The sequence below is a fragment of the Microcebus murinus genome, chromosome 17, assembly GCF_040939455.1.
Source record: "Microcebus murinus isolate Inina chromosome 17, M.murinus_Inina_mat1.0, whole genome shotgun sequence".
Taxonomy (NCBI): domain Eukaryota; kingdom Metazoa; phylum Chordata; class Mammalia; order Primates; family Cheirogaleidae; genus Microcebus; species Microcebus murinus.
In genome coordinates, this window is record NC_134120.1 from 36,064,902 (window position 1) to 36,078,349 (window position 13,448).

Consider the following 13,448-nt stretch of genomic DNA (forward strand, 5'->3'; position numbering starts at 1 on the left):
ACATGTACAATCACAGATTATATAAATTAAACTAGAAAATTGGCTAGTTAAGATGAGTAACTGAGAGGGGGGGCTTACCTTTAATTTTGTTTTTTATTTGAGAGGGAGTTTGTTTTTACTGTGAGATCCTACTCTCTTCCCAATCTTCATCTCTGTATTATGAAATATTTCATGCATAACAGAAGGAAAGAGGTGAAAGTACACTTAAATGGACCATTTTATCTGCACTTAAGACTCTTTTTCCTTCAAATCCCTGCACTCTTAAAGCTGGCTAAAATCCATTTATACAAGAGCAAAGTTCACAGTTCAAGGAGAAATATGTAAGAAAGAGAGGTTCCTAATGGATGAAAGAAATGAAAAGTAGCACCAATAAGTAGTGTTTGAAAGAGTTTGGATAAGTCATTTGGAGGAGATGAAGGGGTAACCAGCTGTTCCCCATCATCAAAGAGGGAAAAAAATAGGAAATTAGTTTAATTAAAAGCACAAAAGACTTCAACAAAAGGAAAAAATTCTTCGCTACAAGGTTATCAAAAACACAGAAGGACAAATATAAGGGAGACTGTGAGATTTCTATTCCTCTGGAAATCTATTTTAGTAGAAGAATTATATCTTACTGAATTGACTGGTTTAAGTAAAACATTGACATGAAATGCTACCCAGGGCTGCATGATCTTTTGAAACCCCTTTTACTTCTCATGAACTGTGTACTCTGTGGGCTGGGATGAAAGAAAGAAGAATGAGAAAGAGTGGGCAGAGGAAGTTTTATATCCTGCCAATGGTCATTTCTGACTGTGAAGAGTATTCTCTTTCCTTTGCATTTTCTTCCATGTGTAACTAAAACAACATAATTTTCACATACTTAAGTTTCTCTAGGCCACCAACATAGAACAGGTGTCTCCATGAGCTAACAAAGCTGTTGACTAAAATGTGAAGCTGTTGGATGAAAGACTAATTGGCTTAACCCTCCAAAATCAGGGGACCTGGTATAGACACGGAAGGAATTTCCTTCCCTCACCTGCAAGATTCTCAGGAATGGCTGCCAGGTAGAAGTTGGTCTTCCTCCATGAACACTCTGAAGCCTATCAACACCTTCCTATCCCTCCACCCACTGAACATGAAGATGCAGATACATACTATGGAAAATCATACCAGAACATTCACAAGCAAACTATTGAAAAATCTCCAGCAAAACCGAGACCAGTAATACCATGAGGAAGGAGATACCAAGGTGGTGGGCAACATCTTCAAAAGTTACTAAAAACACTCCCTTTCCAACTCCACCATCACCCTCATTTTCCTCTCCCTTCCTCTTGCATAAAATCACCTGATAAATTGTCAGTGTGACTAGTTCCCGTGGTGCCTGAACCTTTATTAGTATACTCCTCACTTTCTCCACAAAGCTCCTCATCTCTGCACAATTGATGTCTTCATCGAGATCCTATCTACACACTTCAGGCCACCTTAAAGTACTTTTCACTTTTGATAAAAGACCCCTCAAACTGTGGCCTCTGAGCCAGGGAAAACAAAGAGTGAGCTGAATAATGTTTCATTAAGTTAACATAACTCTGCCAAGAATCACACAATCAGAAACCCACTTATAAAACCAGCCATAAAGAATAATGAAAAAGGACCACATAAAATTCCTCAAATGTTGGAATCATTATTTACCCTGGGATCTAAGGTCTAAAACCTAGGACACATGTTCTCTTTATATTTTTTTTCCTCAACACAGACTTTTAAAATACTAATTCCCTCGCTAGAGAGCTGCTTCCTCCCTGAAAACCATTAGGGTTAATAGCAAGCAGAACCTTTTTTGATCTCTGTGGATGAAAACTGTACATTCTCTGGTTTCCTCATTTAAAAAATATAAATAGGATGGTTGCTGTTTATTTTAAAGAGGAAATATATTAGGATTGCAAAAAGAGAAACATGGTTTTTTTTTCTTCCTAATAACAATTTATAGATAGAGGATGAAGAGGGTGAAGACTGTCTACTGATGGTATCATTTCATATAAAATATGTATGGGCTCTGCAGACCAGCAACACATTGTAAGTCAACTTAATATGTGTGAGGAAACTCATGAAATACCAATGTATTATGCTCAGAAAACAACTCAGACACAAACATACCCATAAATCTCTGACTAAAATAGACCATAAAATTCATAATATTTTCTTTAGGTGACATAGATTTATACTTACATAGGTATAAATGGTCATGGGTTGTCAACACAGATATATCAAGTGATTCACCTAAATCACTCTTTGATCTCTAAAGCTTAGCTTGTAAAATTTGAACAATTTACTTTCTCAAGTCCAGAGAATTCTTAATAACTTGAGAAACTGTTCAGAAGTCAAAGAAACACGTATAACCATAATTCCGTGCTTATAAATACCACTGTCAATAATGGACCATGATTCCCACATTGTAAAAATTTTCAACAAAACTTAAAATATCTTGGCAAAGCATCTCTTATTTTAAAAGAATGTTTCCTTGGCCAGTTGATTCCAAGAAGAGGACTAAAGCATTACTACAATTATCTTAACTCTGCCTAAGGGCTCAAATGTTAAGGACTGGAATCAAGCTGCTAAGATTTCTTTCTTACCAGTTCTTGCAAAATACTTTCTTCTCAAATACTTCTCTACTTCCTCCCTTAATAGTGCAGCCAATGTCAATCTTTATTAATTTGAAATAATTCTGGTAGCAGAGACTTACTCTTTCCATGTATCAAGGGTATCTTGTGAACTGATGGTTATGACTCACCTCAATACTCCCCACTCTTTCATCTCAAAGGAGGAACAGGGGGAGGGGAATAAAGACAGAGAAATAGATTGTGCCCTCCTTCCCTCCCCTCTCACTACCTTTCTCTCCTCCATGCCTCTCTCCTGCTCCCTCACACATATCCAAACATATACTCCACCTTCTCTTTCTGATCATATTTTCAAAGTATATTTGTACAGCTGTAAGAAGTGTGGAAAGTATGTCCATTCTAACTTTTGGCTCAAAAATGTATTAGAAACATGGTAAGCAAGGAAATCATCTAAAACAGTTCAGTTTCCTGGAATTTATTACTGAATTGTAAGAAATCATATGGGATCTCAACCTTCATTTGGACAAGCCAGGGTTTCCTCTTTGTCAAAGTCTTAAGTTATGATCACAATGGATTTGGACTAACGTTGGAAAGGCAAACAGTACCAATGACTACAGGTTAAAAAGTGTTCCCGGTGGTTTCTATGCAGGGTGCCAGAGTGGTTAGAGCCTGGCCTTTGCTGTCACACACACCTGGGCTTAAGATTTGCATGAGACATTTAAACATGCTTATTCACTGGTAAAAAAAATAAAATAAATAATTCAATATATTTTTAATATCTAGCTTAGAAAACGCTTCCTGAAGCTAGACTGATGGGCTACACACAGAGGTATACAGTACTTACACAGGATAGGAAATATACTTGTCCTACAAGAAGCAATTGTGGTTTGCAATAAGATGCACAAGTGAGCAAATCAAGGAATACTCAAGGAAATAGCTATTTACTATTCTTTCAGTGATTCCACAAAGCAATTTCCCGAATGCAACTTCAAAGGAAAGGCCAGGAAATCTAATTTTGGTCACATTAGCTAGATTTGTGTGGGTATGTGCTATTTTGTGAGGTACCTATTCACATTTCAAATTAGGGGAGTTTGCCTACTCCTGCTTTGGTTTAATTATTAGCTGAATGCTCTCCTGCCATCTCCTGCCCTTTCCCAACTACTAAAACTCTCCCACTGTTTCCTCTGGAATTCAGGATTAGTCATTAGCAAACTTTCCTGCAACCTCTATCTTTTCCCTGAACAGTCCCTTCACATTTTGATGTACAAACCCCAGCTGTCTCCTATGAACACTAGTTTTCCTGGAATTTTCTCAGGTGGTAGCCTTTTTCTTTTCCACATTTATTGTATACTGGGCCTCGAAATGGAATTGGTGACCTATATTCACCTATATTCATGTTCCTTCCAAGACCATTCTCCCTCCCTGGCTCCCTCCCTTGTTGCCTCTAGTGTCGTAGCTCATGTCATTAGACTATACCACCAACTACTCCTCCTTGCTGTATGTATCCTACTCTCCTTTGTTTTCTGATGATTTTATCTCTGAAATATGAATATTACATATTGTCCATGCTACCTCTATCATGACTGTCTGTTTCAATATCCATGCAGATGATTCTCTAATATCTTATGCCAGTGGACAGCTTTATGCAAATAAGAAAAGGCAATCTTTCCTCCTGGTAGACCCAGCCCCAACACACAGTACTAGGCTAGCCAAATGGAGGGGTGCTAAATTTCAGCCACTGGCAGGCCACTCAATCAGACAATTCTGAAGAGTGCAAACATGGCCTAATCACTCATGATATCCTTAAACCTAGCTCCCTTCTTCCCTCTCATCTTAGGAAATACATTGCATAGTAGTACCCTAAATTCAATTCCATATATTCCACTCTCACATCGCCTCTGCTTCCAATTCATTTTCTTTAGGACACCAAATCAAACAATCCTTCCACACCAGTGAGATTTCCTTCTTTATATCACCTCTTACACAACTGTGTCTTCTCTTGCCTCCACATCCAACTTAAATTCTATGGATGTGCACCTTAGTTATTCCATTCCATATGCCCTCTCTTGCTTTATCATTTGCATTTGGCAAGACCCCAGCTCCAGTCAAATCTAAATGTACATCTACTCTGCACTTGTACAGCAGTCCTGACCATGACTGGAGCAAAATATACAACCATGTGGTTGGCCTCACATTACATTCAGGATTAGTAACTCTGAGATTGTCTTTAATGCTATCAGATTCTCTTAGATAACCATTTTATATCTTCTCCTTAAATCTACAAAATTATCTCCCCTATCCTCACCCTCAGTGAAGTAAGAAACTACTGAGAAAAATAAAGCAATAAGAAGCAAACTTCTATGAGCCCCTTCTACATGGACTCACTTACCTTCACTTTTACTGAAATATTAGTACTTTGACTTTTCCCATTGCCTTCTTTAGGATATCGGTCTACACCCCTTGCTAATGCCAATCTCTTCATATGTTGAATAGGTTCCATTTCCCCTCATCTAATCAAGCACAAGACAACAGTGTACCCCTCTCACATTATCAATTTGTTCACAACTGGAATGTTCCCATTAATAAACAATGATTATATTTTCTACTTTAAAAAAAAACCAACTTTCTCTTGATTTTTTCCCTTCTAGATATTTTTCCATTTTACTCCTCCCCTTTACCTCAAAATTCCTTGAAAGAATTGTCTACACTTGAGGTCTCCAATTTCTTTCCTCCCATTCTCTTGAAGTTATTTTATTTAGGCTGTGATCTTATCAATTCACAAAAGTTGTCATTGTCAAGTTGAGCAATACCCTCACAAAGGTACATTCAGTGGTAATTTCTTTCTTCTTTTCTTTTCTTCTCTCCCCTCTCCTTCTCTCCTTCTCTCCTCCCTCCCTCCCTCCCTCCCTTCCTCCCTTCCTTCCTTTTCCTTGTTTTTATTGACACAGCATCTCTCTCTGTCATCCTGGCTAAAGTGCAGTGGCATCATCATAGCTCACTGAAACCTCAAACTCCTGGACTCAAGTGATCCTTCTGCCTCAGCTTTCCAAGTACCTGGGATTACAGGTAGTGCTAATTCCTTAATCCTCATCATAACATCACATATCAAAAGCATTGGCACATTTGAGTCACTTCATCCCCAGAAACACTTTCTTTACCTGGTTTCCATGACAGAAAACATGCTACCATATCCATTTATCCTCAATCTCATTTGCTGTTTTCTACAATCTTTCCAACCTCTTCAAGCATCCCTAAACTCAATCTTTGGGCCTCTTTTCTACCTTCATTCAATTCCTTGGTGATCTCGTCTAATTTCACATCTTTAAATATCATCTATAAACTGACCACTTCCAAATGTACATCTCCAGCAAGATTTTTCCCATGAATTTTAGACAGATAAGTTCAATTACTTAACATTTCTCCCTGGATGTTGAAAAGGAATCCCATACTCACTACGTCCAAAACTGAATTCCTGATCAACAACCCCCTTACCTTAAGCTGCTGCTGTTACATATTCTTCTATCCCAGCTAAGGACAATTCTATTCTTCTGCTTGCTCCCACTCAAACTTTGGAGTTATCCCCAACTCCACTTTTTACCTCACATGCACATTTATCTGCCAGTGGCTCCTGTTGGATCAATCTTCAAATACATCCAGAATCCGGTCACTTTTCATCACATCCACTGTTACTCCATGGATTCACATCACCATCACCTCTCCTCTTGATGAAGAAAATAGATTTCTGACTGGTCTTCCTGTTTTTGTCTTTGTTCTCATATGTTTCTTGTACTTAGTGATCTTACTAAAATTTAAGTTAAATCATTGGTCTCTCCAGCTCAAAACTCTGCAATGATTTAGTATCTCACTGAAAACAAAAGCCAGTATCAAGGCACTATGTAATCTGGACTTTGTAACTTCTCTGGCTTTGTATCTTAGTCCTCTCCCTTGTTCACTCTGGTCTCACAGCTACACAGGCCTCTCGCTGTTTCGGGCACATTCCAGAAACTTCTCCTGCTTTAAGGCCTTTGCAATTGCTGTTCCCTCTACCTAGAATTCTCTTGCCTTAAATGACTGTTCTCTCACTCCCCTCAGGATTTTTTTTTCAAACATACCCCTGTCCCCTACTCTTATTCTCTCATTTATTTTGCCCCATACCACTTGTCACCAGTGAATAAGCCGTACATTTTACCTATTCACTTTGCTTACTGTCTGTCTCTCAAAGATCATAAGCTCCATGAGGGATTTGTTTTTGCTTTTTATTGCTATAACTGCAATGTCAAGAACAATGCTTGGCACATAGTAGAAGCTCAATATATTTGCTGGGAGAGCAAGCACATGCGTGCTCCAGCAATCAGGCAGTACAATAACAGGAATGAGCACCATGAGATTCTCCTTCATGCTACTGAAAGGGAAGAGTATGCCCTGTTCGCCAGCCCTTCCAGAAAGCCAGAAATTGCTGTGCATCTCTGCCTTGTCCTCTTTCTAACCACAAGGACCTGCCAAGATTCATATCATTACCATAACAATGGGGGCTGAGTTTTCAGAAGGCATAGGAATAGGTACATTGAGTCAAATGAAAGTTGGAAAATAGTCTATAAAGCAGTCTGCAGACTTTTACTAAGGCTGTGATTTTACCAATTCACAAAATTTTACTAAGACAAGGATCTGTGTTTCCAACAGTAAATTCACCATTTCGGCTGCGGATTAGATAGGAACTGAAGCAGCATCAGTCTTATGGGGCCTACAGAGAGCATGCAAGCGTAAAGGGCAGGAGTGTTCAGTCAGCATGCAGAGAACACACAAAGGGACTCCCATGGCCATTAATAAAATAAATGACTTCGGCTTATTACTGAAATACAATATTTCTGCAAGAATCCTCTAAGGTTTGTTTGTTTAAAGGTAATTTACTGATTCCTGTGAGTCCAGTGACAGAGACTTTAATTACATAGTTTTCCTCCCAAATCATGATCTGTGTCCATTTGTGGGACCAGTGGGTAGAGTAGAAGATGACATAGGAGCTACTGTGGGACACAGATTTGCCAAAATTGCAGTATAGAACTACATACACTAACAGAATCATAATACGATTGTCTTGAGGAAGATAAAAATGAATTCACAAGGATAGAATTCAGAGGTAGAAAATGCCCCCCTTAGAATTCTGGAAGGGTCACTCACTTTTCAAATGTCTTTAACAAGAAAATCTCTTTTTTGGTCCTCGTTTCACTGTGAAGAATGATAACACTAATCTTAATTTACAAAGGACAAACCAAGGAACAAAGCTATTATAAAAGTACTTGTGATCACAGGAAAAATCAGCACAATCAGAAATAAAACATTGGCATACTCAGTCTTCCCAGAAGAATAAATCCAGTAGATACCTCCCGAGTAACCCTCTCACCTTCCAGGAGAAATATACTGATACTAGTAACATTGAGAAAATGATTCAGGGAAACACACACTGTTCAAAAAGGCAAAAACTATACACTTTTCTTAGATGCTAATCTATTTGACTCAAAACTGCCTGATGGTAAATTTTTGTAAGTGGTTAGAAGAAAATTGTGCCTATCATGGTGGGGAATTTAATTAGTGAATTATTGGCATTCTATATAACTTTTAAGAGAACAAGGGTTTCTCATGCTTACCTCCATTCTCCTCTCCGTTGGCATTTGCCTCTGCCATTTCTGTACCATCCAATTCAGACTCACAGACTAAATCCAACGTGCCATCCACTGGGCATGACGACTCCTCTTTCTATATTATTTTCAAAAAAGATGGTTTATGTAGATGTACTAACAACTAAAAACATTCAAAATACTTTTAGTATCCTAAAGAATTATCACAGTTATTCATAATTTGGAATTTCAATTGATCACTGCTTAAAAAAGGAAACTTAGAAAAGGCCATTGCCACTGTTGTTTATTTGAATAACCTTTTAAAATTGATAGCAAAATGAAAAAATTTCCTTTTGACATACGTTGTTTCCATTTTTTTCAATTCTGCATCCTTCCTTACATAAAGAAATGCTTTAACAACTCAGAATTTTAATCAGTAACTTAATCTGCTATCCTACGTAGCTCTACAAAAAGCAACTGAAAAACTATAAGTTTTTTTTTTAATTAACCTGTATTATTTTCTGAAACACACTGGGACAAGAGCCTGATGCCTAACAGCTGAGGAAGAATCCCTGCTTTCTTCGCCAGGTATAACTTTTAGCATTTATAAGAATCCCAAAAGTAATTAATGACCTCTAAATATAATCCATTATTTAGTAAAGCAGTGACTTTTTAATTTATAAGAAATAATACACTGCATTTACTTATTCCAAGTTTCACAGCCATTTGTAGATCATAAGCTTTCATCCTTTGGAATTCTGCACTGCAGATGGCATTTTCCATTCTAGATGGAAATGAGAATGCCACCAAAGTAATTCACAGTTGTACCCCCTAAAGTTACTGAAATTAAAAAGTAAAATAATTAAAACAGTTATCTAAAGCTTTTGATTTTATTTCTCTATTCACCTATAACAAGTGTGCATATTAGTAAAACTCTCTTGAGATCACCATTTGTTTTAAAACTAAATACTTGACTTAAATCAGTAAGTTTTCAAGAAAAATGAATAAATTTCTTATTTCTATAAAAGACAGTAAGGCATACAGGTGTGAATCCTGTATATCAACTGATGGTCATTAAGCCAAAGAGTTTATGGCAATTGTGATCATTTTAAAATCCTGACTGATGACCCAGGACACCCCTCCCCATAAATTTTAAAGAATCAAGAATTATAAGGAAGCCACAGCTATTTTCCATTACCATATGTATGGAGTAAAACCACAGATATTCTTTCCTTAAAGAAAAATGTCATTGTTTACTCTTAATATGAAATCATTTTTAAGACATCTGAAAATACTTAGAAGGCATAGGGGGTCAGTCTTTTACCCTTCACCTGAATCTCATTTTGTTTACCTTCACATGTCTGAAAAAATGCATGATACAGTAATAACTTAACAGGCATAATATGCAGAACAATCCAACTTACTTTGAGAGCATAGAGGCCTGACTTTCCAGGGATTTTGAAGAATGTTCCATCCCCTATTCGAGTGTTAGTGTGAAGCATTGCATTCAGACAGGCTAATGGAGAGGTTCCACTAGAAAATAAAAAGTGTGCAAAAATGAAGCAGGCTGAGGTGTAGCTTCTATAGCAAAACTGTTCTCTGAGTCTCTCAAAAGAGAAAAAAAAAGACCTTTTTTTGCATGCCTTTTAAAAATATCCTCCCAACCTCGAAAACATCTACATTACAATAAAGGGCCAGTCCAGTTTCACCAAAGTTAATCAGATGCATCTGTTTCATAGGCTTGAGGCAAAAAGTCTCCTAACTTGAAATTATGCTTTTATTCATAAAGCAACCAATACTATATTTTAAAGAAACCAAAACCCAAACATTTGTGTGGTGTTATTTTACAAATAACACCATGAAGTCTCAGTTTTTAAATATTACTGACAACTTGATGGTTGCACTTGAATGATCAAAAAAAAATCAAGTTCAAGGGCAGCTCCATCCCATAGGCTGAAAAGCAACAAAAGAATAATAAACCAGGGAAGAACTGATTTGAAATTATAAGTATTTAAGTTACTCACAGGACTGCATTTCTTACATGGCCAAATAAAAATGCATTTCTGTATTTATATCTCAGATACAGCTTCTACAAGGACATCCTTTTCTCAATTAGGTATGTCAAATAAAGAAATATGTGTTTGGGAATCCTGCCCAGCTAATAATTATGTTCTGTGGCAAAGATGTTAGTGGCTGAATTATGAAATCATTTTTTAAAGAAATCAAACAGCATTAAACTAATGATTAAAAATACTACAGCACATTTGTATAAACATTATTGGAATGTATTCATATATTTGGAAAGATGCTTGTGAAATACATAATACATATGTATTTCCTGGGGTATATGTTAAAACACTTTTTGTGTTTTGCTTGTAAACTAATGTTTAGCAAGCTAAGAATTAGAGCTATAATGACTGCCTTCATTTAACCATGTTTCCATATACATTTTACTTCCTAATATGCCAAAAGATCAATGTTTTGTCAAACCCATTTTTATTAGAAACTCTACCTCATCCCACATGCCTCTTAGGAATTATGGGTATTTAGTTCAAAATATTCTGTGACAATAGGGCCTTTAAGATATTAAGCTTTCAAACTTTGAATGTGGGGGATAAAATCACAATTTGTGCTACTAAATTAAAAGTTTTCTAAAAACCAAGATTACCAAATCTCTTACTAGCTATGAAAATTCACCAGTAAGACAAAAAAGTCAAATTTGCTGAATTGCCAGAACACATTTAATAGCAAGTCAGCATACATATGCATCATAGTTATAAAGGTTTATAAGTATCATAATATGAATGCCCATTATTATTTTAGGAAGCAGCTTTTCTTTGCCAACACGTAAATATGATTCAACTGGGTTTGACAAGAAACAAGAGTCCTTAATATAAATTTGGTCATAGAACAATGCCGTTGTAACACTAAAGTACACATGGTAATAATGCTGTGTGCTTATGTAATATCTTTTCTCATGAAGCTTCTACAAGCTTACAGATCTCATTTCATTATTTTCCTTCACAAAAAATTGTTGCTTATATTTAAAGTGGGCCCAGGCATACCTATAATGTAAAATATATTCATCTCCCCAGAAATGTCTCTCCATGAATAAATTCCAGATAAATAATGCAATACATGTTTCACTGAACACTGCAAGTATATATTTTTACATTATACTCTTCAGACAAAAGCACAGAAAATTTGAAGCTGGGGATGATTATGCCAGATCTTTGGAGTTTTAATTTAGTGAAACTGTCAGAAATACAGACTTTTCATAGAGACTTGGCAAGAAGATGTTAACACCATAAGTAAAATAGAATCCAATACATAAAAATGACACAATGTAGACTTTTAAAAATGTAACTTAATAAAATTGTCCACCTAACATGAAACCTCACAATATTCTTTCTGCTCTCAATTCCTAAGGTTAAAAAATGGACACAATTCTACAAACTCAGATTTAGAATACTGAAGAATAACACAGATTTAAAGACAACTAAGAAATACAGAACAAATATGACATCATAATTTATAGTTTCTTTCTAAGGTATAGTAAACTTAAGATAATTGTAGAAGATAAATTGGCTATTAAATAGCAATTTAATACTATACTTGCTGCAAACAAATGCAATAAGCACACATTTTCATACAAATAAAGAGCTCTAGTAAGCATGAATATGTCATTAAATTATACTTTTTTAACTTAAACTCAAGATTATGTAAAATTTTAAAATATATAATTCACAATCACGACATCTCTAAAAGTCTCAACAACTATTGCAATTTCTAATTTTTTCAAAACAAAATGTTTTATTTCAAATTTATACAACAGTTGCATTTTAAAAGAATTAGAAAATATTTTGCAAAATGCAAAATACAAATTTCACAACTTTAAGTCAACCACTGATAAGTCACTTAATTTTAAGAATATCACTTACATTTCTTCATGGAAAAAACACTATCCTGGTCCATTTTATTTAAAAACAATAAAAAATTAGCATCAAAAGAGATAAATAATTAGTAAAAGGTAACTGATTCATCCAATGCAAAATATAGATAGGAAAATGTATTTTTAAAATCTTTCATGCCATTTACTTATTGCTATTATTCTCATCAATTCCATAAAATCTCAGACAACTTTTCCTGAAGAAATATGTCTTAACTGCTATTGACCAGGAATAAGTAAATGTCTGACTTACATATTTTTATAGTAAGAAAAAAATGAATTTAATAAATACATAATATATTTATACACACACATATGTCTATTAAACATAATGATTAACTGTAAGTATGAAAAAATGAGGCAGATATGCTCTAAAAGTATGTATTCTTAGATAGCATGAACACCTATGTAACATCTCTTATTTTTAGTTCATTCCAAAAAAACACTTTTATTTCACAGTTAATACAAAGGTTAATCACTGGTCAGAATTAAAAAGTTAAAAATCCTGTAACAGAATTTGTATATATGTATATGAAGTAATAAAGCATCAATGTTTTAATGAAAAATCTCCAAAATTTCAAAAGTTACTTACTTTCTAACAAGATGAATTGGAAAAACCATGATATCCCGATTTATAAAAGAAAAACAAAAAGAAAGGAAGAAAAGAAAGTTAGTTTTCCAACTTAAAACACAATTCTTTATCTTACCATTTCAATAAATAGGACAATATACAGGAAACCCACCAAAGTCATAGATTTGGCTGCCTATGGGGAGGTGGAGAGGAAAGAACCAGGGTACTGGGGGAAGAGATGACTTTAACTTTCTTCCCTAATACTTCTATAAAGTTTCATTTTGTTAATAATGCACATGCATTTCCATATATAAATATAATCACAAATAAATAGGCAGACAATATTTGCTCCCATTATTTTCATTTTTTTTTTCCATCTCTTATAATTGGGCCCTTTCCTATACACCTGCCAGGGTGGATATACAGCTTATTCTACTTGTTTGTTTTCTTCCCTGGACTGTAGGGCTGTGGATCCCTTCTGGTTTGTTTTTGTTTCCCACAACCCCTAAAGCAGAACAGGGGTGGAATTTGGAGGCAGGGGAGCAGGCATAATTTAAACTGTCTAGACATCAAAGAACCCCCAGAGACGCTTCGCAGAGCCCAGTGCTGTGTGAAATATAGAAAACCCATTGCTTTATATCATATTGCTGATGAAACACATCAAACTTTACTAATAGTGAAGACTTAGTGAAGGGAATGGATAGCCTATCTACTTACATAATTTT

The 13,448-nt window shown here is 35.5% G+C and overlaps 1 protein-coding gene across 2 annotated transcripts in view; it reads right to left on the bottom strand.

Annotated features, from left to right (window-relative positions):
- The window catches only part of ASXL3 (ASXL transcriptional regulator 3), a 172,842-nt gene that overhangs the window by 94,480 nt on the left and 64,914 nt on the right, over positions 1–13,448 (bottom strand). Inside the window, exons 3-4 of one of the 2 annotated variants that reach the window (XM_075993568.1) lie at positions 9,628–9,736; positions 8,234–8,342 (exon numbers count right to left, since the gene is read on the bottom strand). In XM_075993568.1, coding sequence (XP_075849683.1) covers positions 8,234–8,342; positions 9,628–9,736 — 218 coding nt within the window. Of the gene's footprint in view, positions 1–8,233; positions 8,343–9,627; positions 10,120–13,448 lie in introns of those variants that run through there. The other variant, XM_075993567.1, reaches the window with a different exon arrangement.